The following is a 17335-nucleotide window of genomic DNA, read 5'->3' as shown; positions in this document are numbered from 1 at the left end:
TTAAAAATGCATTGAATATTTGCTATTATCTTTTTATTATGGCATTCAAGATGCTACTCCAGACACTCCGTGCAATGAGTTAAATAGTTCATAGTTAATCATTTTTACATCAAAGTATTTTCCCCCAACACCATCATGTAGGTATCAGAACTCAGGCACCGTGATTTCCCATGTAGTATCTAAACCAGCATTATGTTGTTGCTTTAAGATTGATTCTATTCAAAATGGAAAAATGGTAATTTAAACTATTTTTGATATAGAGTTTCTTTCCCAATGTCTGTTAAAAACACAATGACCTGCATTAATTGGGGCAAACAATCATTATCTCCACTGTATCGCTGTGTCATAAATATATCCTAGCATATAGATTCTCTGGCCCCATCTCAGTTCTACTGTATCAGACTCTCTGGGGAAGGGGCAGGAAAATCTTTATTTTTAGAGAGCACCCCTGGTTGTTATAACCAGGCTATTTAGAGACACAATGAACAAGACTATAATTTTCTCAAGAGTGCAAAGGACCAAGTGTCCTACATTATGCTATTATTTAATTGAAAAAATATATAAAAGAATCAAAGAGTATATGAAAGATTGGCTCAATGAAAGAAGGAATTAGTGGGTAGCACACAATTCCATAAATGTTAAGCAAATACCTATCCAATACTTTAGTTGGTTTATTTAGCCCCTGATTTCCCAAGCTATGTTTAACATACCAAGCAAAGCAAAGAGAAGAAAAGCAGGTCCATGTATGTAACTATGAAAGGACCGTGCTGGCAGTGAGGCTTTGAGCTGATCTGGGAACTGAAAGATATGGACTCTTCTACCATTCAGTAGCTTTGGCTTTTGGGAGTTAGCTGTGCTATGTAGAAGTCAGAGAAAGACCCAGCAAAGCTGAAAAACTGTTCAGAGGTTATATTATTTTGATCAGCACTTAATAGATCAGTTCATTCGTTATGGCAGTTTTAGCACTGTGTGTGTGTGTGTGTGTGCATGTATTTGCTCATTGATTTGTGGAAAACATTTATTGTTTATCAATACAAGTAATTTACAACATGAGTTTCCTTTTCTTTAGCTTTGTCTATATAAACTCACTATGAATCTGTCGTTTCTAAGAAATCTGAAAGTTCTTTTTCTTTTTAAAATAATGATATGTTAACACTGTGGTAGGGATTTTCTCAGTTTGTGTAACAGAATACAATGAGAAGATGTGGTGAGATTAAAAAGAAGAATGTGTGCACTTGTGTACATAGGCGCTTTCAAGACTGTCTCCATATGTATGAAGGAAGGAAGTCTGAAAAAAGATAATGAAATAAATTGAAGAAGAAGGAGAGAGGCTGTAGGACAAAAGGCAGGTGTATCCCCAGATCATCAAAATAGGGTTCAGGAGATGAAAAACGAGGAGGCTGAAGCATGCCACCGAAGCCAGCCCACCTCCCCCGGGCTGTCCCTCCAGGTCCATTCCTAGACATCATATTGCCTTAGCTCCTGCTTTCCCTCTAATGTGATTCCATGTAAGAGATCCAGCACTTCTCATTTTGTGCCTCTTTTTTCTCACTGTCTGATGGCTCTCGACCCTGCTATGCTGCCATGGGAACCTGAGGAAGACAGTAGGTGCCCATTACATTTATTCCCTTTCATCCCTTTTTGAAAATGAATTAAGTGTTTTCTGTTTAGATTGGCATGAAAAATGTGTCCTGACTCCAGAGTCCTAAAATTTGTACATTCAAGATGCTTAATTTAACACTGGAAAGCAGGAAATATGCTGCTGCTAACAGTGTCAACCCTGAAAACCATGCTGGCAAATCTTGGTCATTAACAAATATTTATACAAGTATGATTTCTACCAGTAGGTAATGTCTTGTGTTAATGAGAAATAGCTAAGATCAGAATTAGTAGGCAGTATATGCATGATGGTGAGTCAGAAGGTAAGCTCTGGAGTCAGACACATGTCGGTTCAAATTTTAGCATCACCATAATGCGGAAATCAAGTGAGTAATTTTGTTTCCCTAAGCGTTGACTTTCTAAAGCCATAAAATGGATGGTCAAGACGAGCAGAGCCTCATTAGACAAAAGAAGAGGTTAAATGATAAAGTTCATGTAAAATACTTATTATAATGTTTGGCATGGTAAATATTCATAAATGTTTGATATTATTATTTTTCTTCACAAAAACATCTGTCCAGGAGAGGTTTAATGAGGATGACACCTAAAGAGAAAAATTGTGGTAGTTGGAGAATCAATGTTTTTGTGCCTGTCAAGAATTACAGATGCATAAACACCCTTTCTATTTTTTAAAACCACTGACCTGGAATTTAATATCCTATAAGTATATAACCACATATAGCTGATGTATTTATATAATAGATCAATTTCCAAAGAATCCTGTAGTGAGATAAAGACACCTTTTAAAAAGTGGGAAAATAACTGCGAGGAAATGATTCCTTTCTAAAGTTACATGTCGTGGGGCGGGGGCTAAAAGGGGGACGCCTGAGTCGCTCCGTTGGTTAAACGGCTGCCTTCAGCTCAGGTCACGATCCCAAGTTCCTGGGATGGAGCCCCACTGCAGGGCCAAGCTCCCACCTCAGCGGGGAGCCTGCGTCTCCCCCCCCTGCCTGCCGCTCCCCCTGCTAGTGTTCTCTCTCTCTCTCCCTCTCCCTCTGGCAAATAAATAAATAAATAAAATATATTTTTTTAAAAAACTAAAGTTACATGTTGGGATCCAATGAAGTCAAATAAGTTGGATTTTTATAATATAATGCATTTGACTTAAAAAAGAATTTTTTTTGTATACATGGGTATTACTTTGATTTTTTCCGGATACCACCAATCTTACAGGATTCTTTCTTCTGAGTTTTTCTGTTTCTCCTACAGAAAATGAGTCTCCTGTTAAAACATGCACTGCCTCCTTACAGCTTTATTTTATATTTGATATACAGAGCAGTTTATGCAACAAAACAGGCTTTTATATCATTCATAAAGAGAAGTGAACTGAGAAAAGGAGGATTTTTTTTGCCTTTTTAATGCTAGTACTATGATATTTCAGTGCTGATACTTACCATACCTAATTAGTAAATTGCACAAATACAACAGGAGTTTGAATAACATGTTATGAATTTTCATTTGTACACATGTGGCTTTTGGAGCTCTGCCATTTCCTGAAATAGGAAGATTGTTCTGAATAGCAAACAGTAAGATTTTCTGTTTTAGCTCCAACTTTAATTTGTATCTGGCTTGAGAAATGTGATCAAATTATCTAATCAAAATCTTTGACACTGTCAATGGGTTTTTTAAAAATAAAGACAATATTAAAATGAAGCCTGCGCATTAATCTCGTTATCTGCATCAAATTGAATTGAGGACTAAAATAGGGCTTGTGCCTGGCAAAGTTTAGTTTTCATAGATGATGTTGACACACACATTTTTCTGTTCCATGGTGGTCCTTGGATTAATTTCAAATCTGATATTTAAAATGAAATAAAATGAAAACTAAGTATCTGATCCCAGAGCAGTCATTTTCAATTTTCTCCATTTCAGTGAGATAGGATCACATTGTACGTGTGTGTGTGTGTGTATGATATATATGTGTCTGTTACATGTTATGTATTGACAAATATATTTCTCAAATATAACAAATATTTCTCCATAAAGATATTTTAATAGAGAAATATAATGATATTAACAAATGTTTCTGTAAAGACCTGTGTGAGGTACCTTGAGAGTAAAAATCTCTCTAATTACTGTCAATTTGATATTCAGATTCAGAATCCTTTCCATTTTTTTACCAAAATGTCAAATTATTTTTGGTGTAAAAGGGAAAGCACTCCTTGTGAACTGCCAGATTGTATACCTGACTATTAATCACTGCCAAATTTTAGAAGCAGACAAAATTCGCCTTCCCATATTCATGAGAAGTATTTATCCCACCAGAAAGATGTGCACGGTACTGATACCTTGAATTTATAATATTTGACAGTGATCAAGATACCTATAATTCCCTTACCCAATAGGAAAGTCTATGCAAGTTTGGGTAGTATCATTTTACAGATGAGGGAAATAGGAATCTGTGACGTTAAAAGTTTGATAAAGGTGACATAGCTAAAAAGAATGACAGAGACAGAAGCGTGGTTACCAAATTTCAGTCCCAATATCCTCTCACGATGCCATCCTGGCCTTTGACATTCATGCCTACAAAGAAACCACTTATTTCTCATCATCCACCCCTTGAGAGAGCCTTGTGTTAACCCAAAATGAACTCATTTTATAAAATCAATAACACTATTAATGCATTGTAGGGTTTTTAGTGAAATGCATTTATAAGCCTAATAATTAAAGACTATTTTCATCTTAACCCAGTTCTTTTTTGATGGAAAATACATCAAGGTAGTTTATACAAAAAAAAAAAAAAAAAGAAAGAAAGAAAGAAAGAAAGAAAAAAAAAGAAAAAGAAGAAGAAGAAGAGGAGTACTTGTACACAAACCTCTATGATTTATGACAATATTTCTTTAGAAATTTACAATCATGCTAATAAAACTAAGTTCCTAAAACCATCCACTTTCTTCTGTGCACTATTTTACTTCAAGGCAATCTTAAAGCAGAGCTGTAAGCGCATACACTACAGACAAAATGACCACTGTTTATTACTGCGATTCTAACAGAATTATTTGTGGTCAAGAATGTATTTATGAAAGCTCTATGAGAAGTTAATACGGAGTTAACAGACAATTCACATGGTGGTTTGGGTAGGTTATTTTGGCCTCTCATTTAGAAATATATTTTAAAGATTAAAAAATGTCAGCTTGCTGGACAAAATTAGTTTAGCCAAATTTGACTGACATAAATACTGAAAATTATAGGATATGTAAACTTTTTCACATCAATTTCTGTGCCATGTGAAGGCACTTTATTTTCCCTTAGGGTGCTGATATAAACAGCTCTATTTACAAGTTTTGATGCAAAGTATATCTCTTTTAAGCTGTAGAGATAAATTTAAAGTTGATGCTCAAGAAATAAAGAGTGAAATCTAGTCTATGTGAATAAGTGAAAGAGAGCGACAGAGACAGAGAGAAACAGAGAGAGAGAGAGGAGGAGGATAGAGAGAGACTGCACTGCTGACCCGGTGAGGGAGATTCTCTGATGAGGAATACACGTTAGGGTATATACACTGTAGCAGCTTAAATCATCACACCCAGATCAGTTCTTTACTATATACAGGGCAGAGCAATTCAAATATCCTTCAGCAGATCAGGGTTTTAATGTAGATCAGCTGCTCAAGTCATTTTTTCTACTGAATAAACCTCTTTTTTCCCTATAAACAAAATGTATATTTATCATAAATTATATTAAGAAGTGACATTTTGACTTTGATACAACATTCTAAAAATCGTTAATTTGCTGCATGCACAATTTCAATGAAGGAGTTCATCAGAACACTGGTAGAATAACAACTAGGTTTCATTTTCAACATCAGAATTCATTAGGTAACACTAAAGTTAAGGAACCATACAAATAAATAATATTGAAAAAGTTCCCTCTTCCGTTCATAATCTCAGTAGCTAAATATGCTCTCTCAGGAAATATAAACTTGAAGGCAGAGAAATTCTGTATCAGAAACATTTTACTTTGTGCTTCTCAGATGCATTCAAAGGAATTTGAGGTGAATGAAAACTAAAAAGAAAATTTTTGAATGTTGGCCTGAATAAAAATGTTTTGCTTTTAACATCTTAGTAAGCCTATGTAACATATGAACAGATTTCTGAATAAATCAATAACACTTTATTTGAAAAGGTAAAAAGACATATTCAAATTTGAGCTTAAGAATCTTGAGCGTCGGCTCTTTGTCAAGAAGATGATATAAAATCTAATAAATTTATATAACACATTACTATAAATTTCCACAATATGATTGTTAAGCATTGTTGTGATAAGATTTACTTTTTCTTTCAGGTTACTGATGATTGAAGACCCAGGCCAGCCAGGCGTTTTTTTTTTTTTTTTTTTTCCAGTTCACCTTTGCCTGTTGCGACAGCAATCTAACAAAAGTTTGCATCATATCATAAATTCCTATAAAACTTCTATTATTGGCACATATTCATAGCTAAATCGAACTTTCATGTGTAATCTTATTTTGTTTATATTTTAAAGTGGCTTTGATGTTCATACGTATTTAGTTAATTGATAGCTTATAGTAAAAAATCAATAGAGTGGCTTATATTGTTGTTCATTCAGCTCTGTGTTTTCTGTGTTCCCCTGATATGAACTGAAAGGATGTTTCAGAAGATTTTTGTTGGAGGTATGTGAAGAGTTAAATTTCTAGATTCATGGGAAAGTAGTGAGTTGGGGTAGGCTCAGGGAGGGGGGAACAAAGTGGCAATTCTAGTCTGAAGATGTATCCTACAGCCGTAATTACAATCAGCCTAAAAAACTGTGCCCTGTTACCTTAATAAAACAAAAGTATCATTCTGTGACTTGGTAGGTATTTCCAGCATCCCTTGCAAACAGAAACCACCACCCACAATGCATTGTACTTACTTCTGAAATATGTAAATGCGATGCACTGTAATCACACGCAGAACGTTTGGGTGGTATCACCTAAGTGTGGGCTGGGTACAATTTACAATGCATTTTGGATTTGTATTCATTTAAAAATAGTATGGTATTTTTTTTTTCTAACACCCATAATGGAATGATTTTGGTTCCCCAGTGGGTTTTCATTTAGAACAGGAAAAGTGTTAGATTATGATAACATAAGAAAACAAAGCTAAGGTCTATTCCGGGGAAGAAAATGGGTTGCTAGGTTTATAGAACTGGTCTTGTTGATCTTAAAAAAAAAATAAAGAAAGAAGTAAAGAAGAACCTCTTTCAATAGAAATGCCACTTAACTTGATTTATAATGTGCAGCATTAATGGCACTGAATCATAAAAATATCATGTGTTAGCATTGCCTTCCATGTCTCGTGGCCTTCATTAACTTACAGGAGGCTCAGTGGAAACCTGAAAATGCTAACAGAAAATGACAGAAATCAGTTAAGCTGTCCTTTGGTTTTGCTTTAAAAGTAATAATAACAATAATGATAATGATAATAATGTTTTGGTTTGAGCACTTACTTATATGTGGTAAGTGATGAACACCCAGCTAAGCAGAACAGCGATGCCAAGATATAGCAAGCAATGTTTAAGAGAAAGAACCCCGGCTGTAAATGTGCACAATATTCCACATTATATACATGTCATTTCTGAGTACTGTTGGAACGATGCGGTGTCAAATCTGTATGACAGATTGAGGTGAAAGCTGGAAGAGAGAGCCTGTGAAAAAACAGCCCTGACGGAGTGGGGCATCCTATAGGACTTATCCTGCGGGCTATAAGTAACCAGTGTCATCACGTAAAAAGGAGGAGTGGAACAGGGATAATTGTCTACTAATTTAACTAGCTCATTTGGTCATTGTATTATTTAAATTGTATTCAAGTGTAACGGTGCCATCTAGTGGTGAGATTCTAAATTGATCTTTCCAGGGTTAAATCCTGGGTGAGGTTAGAAGGCAAGTGTTTGGCTGTTATACAGTACTTTAATTTAATACTCTATGAAATAGTAGAGCACTCCCGAAATCCTTTTTAGTGTTAGATAAATTTGCCATACAAAGTAACATACAGAAGAAGACAAACCCCCGCCTTTGTTTTGCCTTTTTTATAGAATTTCCTTTTTATATGGGAAGTTCACGTTCAATAGTAAAACATCCTGCGAGTCTCCATCAGCCTGTGACCTGAGTTTATAGAATCTCCGATATTTGCCCTTTCAATAGATCTTTACAATCATTTGTACTGAAATCATACTTTTTATTTAATCTTTGCTTTTCAAAAATAGTCTTCATAAAACTATGGCTAATCAAACTTGTTACATACTTTTCTTTTGCTCTTCTCAGCGTTTCGCTTTCAGTATAAAGTTAGGTCTTGGGGCACCTGGGTGGCTCAGTAGGTTAAAGCCTCTGCCTTTGGCTCAGGTCATGGTCCCAGGATCCTGGGATGGAGCCCCGCATCTGGCTCTCTGCTCAGCAGGGAGCCTGCTTTCCCCTCTCTCTCTCTCTGACTGCCTCTCTGCCTACTTGTGATCTTTGTCTGTCAAATAAATAAATTAAATATTAAAAAAAAATGTTAGGTCTTTTAAAAAGTGGAGATCGGAGTTCTTCAAGATTTTGATGCACATTGCCCCACAGCCATGGTCATTTATCGTGTAGTCCTACGAAAACCTAAAGGTGTCTTGTAACTTTATCAAGAGAAATATGAATTTATAGTAATATGTATTTTAATTATAATTGGTTGTCTGAGATTTGGGCAAAAGTAATTTGAGAATAAGGACTGACATCATGGGAATGAATTCTAAGATTATCTTCGCTACTAGTTAATTATGTAGGTTTGAACTCAAGAGAATATTTCTTGAGCTTTAGCATGTTCTGAAAAATGTGCGAATTGGACAAAATCTTCTCTAATGTCCTTTTCAATTACAAACTTCTGGGACTTTTAGGTAGCTGACAAATAAAGCTGTTGAAAGAGTGGGAAAAAAAAAGAAGAGGTGAACTTGCTCCACTAACTGGCCTTTGTGGGTGCGCTCAATGACTTTGAACTCTCTCCACTTGATATTTAACAAAATGTGTCTTTTGACAGATTATCCAGAATATGTTTAGCATATCTTATATAGACAGAGGGTAGAAGAAGGGAGAAATTCAGATATCTCAATGCAGAATAAAAATGTATAACATTTAAAATATTGTTCCATTTACATTTTGATATCAACTATATTCTAAAGTGTTTTGTGTAGACATATGACTAAAAAAAAATGGCAGAAAGTTATGGTACAAAGATATGGCATGCCCTGTTTTCTCCCCACTCAGTAATTACTACTTATATTAAGCTCTTTTTTCTGGAGGTAAAAAAAAAAAAATCTTAAATTCCAATGCTTCAATTCCAGATGATATTCCAAAATTTGTCAACTATCTAATACATAAGATTTTTAGAATGGAGAAAAGGTGTTGCCTGCTGCCATGGAAACCTACATATATTTTTAGTTTGTACGTAGAAAAATTAAGATGCTCATATTTCAATAACATTAGTTAAACTGATCCTGACTTCTCTTCCTTTCCCATAAATAAATTTAGAAGTGAATATGTATTTTCTTAAAAAAAAAAGGACATTTTGTATGCAGTAGTCCTCCCCTATCCAGAAGGGATACATTCCAAGGCCCCCAGTAGATCCCTGAAACTGCAGATAGTACCATACCCTAAATATACAAGGGTTTTTCCTATGCATACATACCTATGAAAAGTTAAATTTATAAATTGGACAGTAAGAGAATAGCAACAATAATACTAAAATAGAACAATATAACAAGATATGTAATAAAAATCACGTGAATGTGGTCTCTTCTTTCTCTTTCAAAATATCTTACTGTACTGTACTCATCCTTCTTCCTGCGATGATATGTGATGACAAAATGCCTACAAGATGGGTTGAAGTGAGGTGAATGATGCAAGCACTGTGACGTAGTCTTGGGCTTCTACAGATCTTCTGACTCTACCTCAGAAGGAGGATCACGTGCTTCCGTCGTTGACCAGGGTGGGGGGGTTGTTAAGGGAGGGGGGACGTGGGGGGGTGGTAACTGAAGCTGTGGAAGGGAAAACTGCAGAGAAGCAGGGGACTACTCTATACAATATTTTTTTTTTTCCTGGAGGCTTTACCATATATTCCTGATTTCCTTTATTGAAATAACTGTACTGTATTAAAAGTAAGTAGTATTTTTTTCTGTTTAAATATTACAACAGGAAATAATTTCGAGTATATTAGGATTATTTACCCACTTATTTCTAACAGTTGTATATTCTGATTCAACATTATTAGTAAAAAAACAAGTATTAGCAAGTCAAAAATATTTATCGTATATAGAAGTCCACACTAGGTTGTAAGAGAAGTTTTAAAAACAACAAACAAAACAACACAACCCCATCTCCACAAAAGGTGCATATAATATCTACCTGACAATACTAATGGAAAATTACTGTCCTCAATTCCAGTTACAAAACAAAGACCAATGATCATAAAAAGAGATGCACAAGGTGGAAAAAATAATGGTATGGGCATAATTTATATTGTATTTTCTTTGACAACATTTATAAGATCTTATAGTATTTTTAAAAGGTTTTTTACTAATGTGTTATAAGATTTCATAAGTTAATACATTTGAATCATTAGTTAACAAAGGCTCCTTTTATAAGTTAAGTACTGTCTCTAACTTTTCCACTTTTCTTTTTTATTTTTTTGCCTTCTTTCTGCCTCTACCCTCCACTCCCATTGCACTCTTTCTCTTTTTTCTTTTTTTATACATATTTGTTATTTGTGAATAATTCCAGGAAGCATATGTAATTTCATTAGTAAATTATTTGGTCTTATGAATTTACTATTATTTTTGTCTAAGCTACAATAATAGCTTTAAAGCCAAACAACATTTATGTAATAAAATGACATATGTAAATTTTTTAAATTTTCTTAGAAGTATTCATTCGAAGTATCACTGGATGCTATTATTCTCACAGACTTGTCAACTCTTACAAATCTTAATTTTCCTTTCTTTACTATCTTCTTTTGTCCCTTTTTGGATCTGGTCAGAGTTTCTCTTTGATTTTTGTAATTTATGTCTAAAAATAGTTCACAAGAATGAAAAATTGGCCAATAATTAGCCCACTAATATATTTTATAAATATTGACTAACATCAAATTCTTCTTCTAAAATCCCAATATAAATGTTAATATATGTTGTGGGATTTTGAAGAATCACAGCCTCTCTTTTACCTGTTTGTTGAACTGTTGCCTAATCATTCACAATTTAATTCACTTACATTTTTTTATGGTTATAACAACACAACCTTGATTTAAACTATTAAAGTGTAGGAAAATCAATAAAACACCTCGATTTTTTTTTAACACAGGGCCACAAAGATATTTAAGTTTGAGTTTCGACCTCAACTATAATTGATCTGAAATGATAATATTGATCAGTTGCATTTCTGTGAGGTGGACAGCCTGTATGTTACAGATTCTGTATTACGTGACTGAAGTGAGGGCCTTGCTTATTTGTAAAGGATGTGCTTATACATTACTAACCTACCCCATTGATTCAGTAGAATCAGCAGAGAAATGAATTATGCATCTAATATATTTGGTTTTAAGTAAGGCAAAGGAATGTGTATATTGAACAAAATTTTCATTATTCAGCCAGTTGTTATTTACATTATCTGTAAAGATTGATAACATATAACCAGAGAAAAATGATTTGCTAAAACATCTGAAAAAATACATTTTTAAATGAGAACTACTTAGTTAAACAAGTAGTTTGCCATCATCATCCTGAGATTCAATCATCTGCCACACATCTTAAGAGTACTTCGATCATTTATATAAAATTAAAATAAAATTTATAAAAAAAAGAGTGATATTAAGTTGCAAGTGATTTTCATACCATAGAGTTTCTGGAATCCTAGAATAGCTTCTGTTATTTAAATTGAATGCTTTGTCAATACATTCATTTTTTTGTGATTGAGTTTTTAGGCTTGACTCTTTGGGAAGAAGTGAAAAAAAAAGAAAATTTTCAGGGAAAGGAAAGGAAGTGATTTGGCTTTTTTGTGTGTTTGGTTTTTTCTTTTTCTTTTTTTAGTTTCAGTTTTATTTGTATATTAGAATTTTCTGACCTTCCACGGTTTTGAAATAAGATTATATCTAAAATGGCAAAATTACAACAGAAAACATTTGTTTAGTTTTTTCATGTTTTGTTTTTGGATTCTCTTTCTCGACCAAAAATAGTTCGAAATGTAAAAGGAGACTACATGATTAGCTAATCATGACAATTTGGATATGGACATTTTGATACCATGATAAAGGAAACTTTTTTTTTTTTTAAGAAGAGCATGTAAGGGAAACTATGTTAACATTTTTTCTTTATATTTAACTTTTCACACTATTGCAAAATACTCTGATTTTATAGCATACCTTACCATTTTTTTCATTGATCATTTTGTCTTCCTTTTCTTTTTTTTTTTACATAAAATGAAAATAATACATTTTTAAATATTAAAATAAAACTGTCAGGTAATAGCCATATAGTGCTAATGATTTTTCAATATATTACAGTGGGAAAATGTCAATAATTCAGACAATAAAAGATTCGAGGGAAAAAAATCTACTACATAATGTTTTCATATACAGAATTTTTAGAAACAAATATGTGACTGAACCATAACTCATCCTATGCATAGCCTTAAAAATAAACATTCAGTTTCTTATAATTTTCCATTGCTTTATTATACAAATAAAACTGCTTTAGCTTAAGAATTGATAGAATGTGTAACCTAATATGAACATATTTTTTATACTTTGGCTCCCCCTAGTAGAGACTGAAGAAATTACTTGAAAGTGTGACTTCCTTTCTCACAGGACCATTTCTTAACAGAAAATAAAAGAAAAGATGGCAAATAAAACCTATTGAATATTTTTCAGTATGCTATTATTAGATAATATGAATTACTATGCTATTCTGTGTGTGCCTTTCCCGAGACTTAGTCAATTATTCAGGGCTTTAGCAAAATTTGGGATTTAAGCATTTTAAATTTTAGGGAAATGAACATGATTTTTAATTTTGGTTGCATTCCTTTTTCCTCCCAAGTTCTGATTTTATAATAGAGGGAATCAGCATGACTCAAAAATGGAAGGAAAAAAAGTAATTTCACTACATTTCTTATTCATGTTTAAACTGTTTGAGATGCGCAGATGTGAGGCAGGAAAGCTTGCAAAATTTCACATTGGATGAGGAGCAGATATTGGCTACATTTTAGTGATAGGTAAACATAGGAAGATGACAGAGTTTTTGACATTATTTTAAAATTGTCACTACCTTAAAAGTCCTTGGATTCTCATATAAAATATATTTTCCTTCTTTTTTTCTTTCTTTCTTTTTTTTTTCTTCCTTTTTTTTTTTTTTTTTTTTCTTTCTTGAAGGTCACACTAGTTCCCTGACTGGAAAACCTACAATATCTGCAACAGGGTGCATGTTTTCTATAATTGCTTTAAACAGGTAAACACCAGTGCTGTAATCAAAATGACCATTCAATCTAAAAAGAAAGCTATTTTTTTTTTTCTAGGAGAACATGTAGCGTTTAACAAACAACATCCGTAAGGTTGTAAAGGAATGGATAATTTAAAGTAGCTAATAGGAATGACAATGTTAGTTGTTCTGCTTCAAATCTAATTGCCAATAAGAAAGCCTCTGTAGATTTACTACCAGAGATAAACTTTCCACAAGGGCAGCTAAGCTAACCTGCAACACATCCAATTCAATCATTGCTGACACTTTCACTATCAACACTGATCATTGATGTTCAATCAGTTGTATCACGAGCAGCCATTGATTTCAAGATGGCTAATCTGATTGGACCACCAGGAAATGGTCCAACTGGTGGGTGTATGGCCTATATGTATGGCCATATTTTGCTTACTGGTGGGAAGCTTACTGAATTTCAGAGATGTGATTAGTGAACCGATTGGACTATTTAAAATTGCAATGCAGCCTCTTGAGTAGAAAGAAGGTCATTTCTTTTGAAAGGAAAACTTTTTGAAAAGTATAATGGCTACATAAACTTCGGTCACTCTCCATTTGATTTTTTGAACGGCTTTTTTTTTTTTTAAACAAACTTTTTACTCTTGAACAGTTCTAAATTTACATAAAAATTGTGAAGTAGTATCCCTACATATTCCACACCCAGTTTCCTTTACTGTATTAATACGTTACTCTTGTCACAATCAATGAACCAATATTGACACTTTATTATTAATTGAAAAGTCCATTTTTTTTCCCAGACTTCTCACTTAACATCTTTTTCTGTTCCAGTATCCTATTGACTCATCATGTCTTCTTATACTCATCCAGGCTCTGCCAACTTCCCATACTCCCCCTTGTTTTTGATGATCTTGACAGTTTTCAGGAATACTGGTGAGGTCTTTTGTAAAATGTCTCCCAGCTGGGATTTGCCTAAAACTTTTCTCATGATGATTAGAATGAGATTCTGTATTCTTGTGAGTCGTATCAGAGCATTAAGGTGCTCATATCATATCAAGAGTGCATACTATCACCTTGGCTGATCACTGATGATGTTGACATGACCACCTTGCTGAGGAAATGTTTGTCAGGTTTCTTGATCCTAAGGATGCTTTTCACCCAAACTCTTCTTTTCTTTTTTAAATAAATAAATAAATAGTTCATTCATTCATCATTCATTCATTCAGAGAGAGAGCAGGTGGGGGGTCAGAGTGAGAGCGAGGATCATGAAGAAGACACCACAGTGAGCGCAGAGCCCAACACGGGACTCTGTCCCAGAACCCTGAGATCATGACCTGAATCAAAATCAGGAGTTGGTGGCTTAAATGCCTGCACCACCCAAGCACTCCTCACACCATTCCTTTCTATCCTGTATATAGTCTTTGGAAGGGAATCCCTATGTATAGCCCACCTTTAGTGACTAGGGAGATAGACTCCACTTCTTAAGGTTAGTGTATCTATATAAATGATTTGGAATTCTGTATGGGATATTTGCCTATTCTTCCATGAATTTATTTTTGGAAACTTTATTTATATTATTATAGGCTCATGAATAATTATTGTACTCAGTTTGAACTTTAAGTTGGGTAACTGTGAAGAGTAAACACTAATTAGTGATAAAATTGTGAATTTGGTGAATATTTTACAAGGTAAGTGATTGTTACAAAAATGTGAAAATATAAAATGTATTTATAATTTTGAATATTTTCTTGAATGGAATTTACAAAGTAATGTATTTATTCATAAAATTTTCTCTAACCTGTTAAATTGATACTAAACAGTTTCATTGAATCAAGTTGCATTTTATTAAAAATTGTTCTTCCAATTCATCAGTATTATCTATGATTTTTTTTTACCTTTTACATATGTGTTTTTGGCTTTGATACCATTCAATTTTCTATAAGATGTAATTAATGAAGTAATTTATTTTGGCAAGATAACATATAAAAGTGTACACATTGTTTAAATATACTATAGCCTGTCTTAAATAGTTGACAAAACCTAAGTAAAAAATAGTGTTGGAATATGTCAGAATGAAAGAGGAAGTACATGTTAAGTGAAGCACTTCAGAATAAAGCATCCTGATATAATATCTTATAGCTCAGAATTGATCATCATCAATAAATATCTGTTTTTGTCAATATAAAAATAACATGCTTGGATAAAAATTCATAACAATACAGAATTCAATAAATAATAAAAGTTCCTTCATTCCTAGTTCCATTCTGTGAATTAATATTTTACGTCATTTCTATTTCTAGTTCTATAGATTGTCATCAACTTCTAAATAGTATGTTTTTTTTAATTTTTTATTTTTTATAAACATATATTTTTATCTCCAGGGGTACAGGTCTGTGAATCACCAGGTTTACACACTTCACAGCACTCTACCTCTTGTTATAGCTGGTGGACAATATATATTGTCACACATTATAAATATTAAAAATTAAGTATATTTATACCTACTTAAACTATCTTCTCCTTTTTGCTTATTTAGACATTTAATTTCCCTATTTGTTATTTTTTCTATATTTTTCTTCATATATGTTATATTTTTTCTATATATAATTAAGACACTTAATCATGCATTTCTGAACTACCAACTTTTCTCTGTATAATTTCTACTATATTTGCCAAGGAACTGGCCCATCTATGCTCCATACCTGTTTGACTCTCTTCCACCTCTTGACTATTTTCAAATATGCAATTACTTTAGGTTTCAAGGTTATAGCAGTTATTATTTCCCTGAAAATATAGGCAAAACTTCAATAATTTGTGTTTATATGTTGATTATACTAATAAAAATTAATAAAAACACAAATAATATGAAGACCATTTTATCATTATTTATGGCAATACAAAACTCTGGTTTGATCTGTAAAAAAGGAAACATAATCTTTGTCATTAAATGTGTGTCATTTAAAAAGAACAGAAAGAAAACCTTCTGCCACCCAGCAGAAGAAAAACACCAAACTCTCTAGCAAAACCACTGCTAAGTTATCCACTAGTGCTAAAAGAATTCAGAAGGAGCTAGCTGAAATAACTCTTGATCCTCCTCCTAACTGCAGTGCTGGGCCTAAAGGAGATAACATTTATGAATGGAGATCAACTATACTTGGTCCACCAGGTTCTGTATATGAAGGTGGTGTGTTTTTTCTGGATATCACTTTTTCATCTGATTATCCATTTAAGCCACCAAAGGTTACTTTCCGCACCAGAATCTATCACTGCAACATCAACAGTCAGGGAGTCATCTGTCTGGACATCCTTAAAGACAACTGGAGTCCTGCTTTGACTATTTCAAAGGTTTTGCTGTCGATTTGTTCTCTTTTGACAGATTGCAACCCTGCGGATCCTCTGGTTGGAAGCATAGCCACTCAGTATTTGACCAACAGAGCAGAACATGACAGGATAGCCAGACAGTGGACCAAGAGATACGCCACATAATTCACAGAATTTGTATGCGGTGTGAAGGAGCAGAGGGCCCCTTCCCACTGTGCTGCAAATCTTTATAGCCTTTACAATACGGACTTCTGTGTATATGTTATACTGATTCTACTCTCTGCTTTTATCCTTTGGAGACTGGGAGACTCCCAAAAAAGGTAAATGCTATCAAGAGTAGAACTTTGTAGCTGTAGATTAGTTATGTTTAAAACGCCTACTTGCAAGTCTTGCTTCTTTGGGATATCAAAATGTATTTTGTGATGTACTAAGGATACTGGTCCTGAAGTCTACCAAATATTATAGTGCATTTTAGCCTAATTCATTATCTGTATGAAGTTATAAAAGTAGCCGTAGATGACTAGGAATTATGTCATTTGTATTAAACCCAGATCTATTTCTGAGTATGTGGTTCATGCTGTTGTGAAAAATGTTTTACCTTTTACCTTTGTCAGTTTGTAATGAGAGGATTTCCTTTTACCCTTTGTAGCTCAGAGAGCACCTGATGTATCATCTCAAACACAATAAACATGCTCCTGAAGGCATAAAAAAAAAAAAAAAAATAAATAAATAAATAAATAAATAAAAAGAACGTGCAAAGTATCATGTTCAAAGGAATTCATAAGCTTTAATAATTGAGTAAAAGCACACTAATTTTTACTTGCTTTGTAATAATATCAGTTTTTATTATAAAGCTTTTTATTCTACTCACTTCTTTATTCCCTTTCTATTCTTTTTCTTTTTTTGAGGTATGACTAGGTAGATA

General features: G+C 33.4%; 1 protein-coding gene across 1 annotated transcript; it reads left to right on the top strand.

The window, feature by feature from the left end:
* Nucleotides 1-13448: 13448 nt before the first annotated feature.
* LOC132014462 (ubiquitin-conjugating enzyme E2 E3-like) lies at nucleotides 13449-17110 on the top strand. The gene is made up of 2 exons (XM_059395486.1): nucleotides 13449-13507; nucleotides 16056-17110. Exons 1-2 carry the CDS (start codon nucleotides 13449-13451, stop codon nucleotides 16573-16575), a joined length of 579 nt encoding a protein of 192 aa, XP_059251469.1. The 3' UTR covers nucleotides 16576-17110.
* Nucleotides 17111-17335: the final 225 nt, after the last annotated feature.

Source organism: Mustela nigripes, chromosome 3, assembly GCF_022355385.1.
Source record: "Mustela nigripes isolate SB6536 chromosome 3, MUSNIG.SB6536, whole genome shotgun sequence".
In the NCBI taxonomy this organism is placed as follows: Eukaryota; Metazoa; Chordata; class Mammalia; order Carnivora; family Mustelidae; genus Mustela; species Mustela nigripes.
This window is presented reverse-complemented; position numbering and strand designations above follow the sequence as displayed.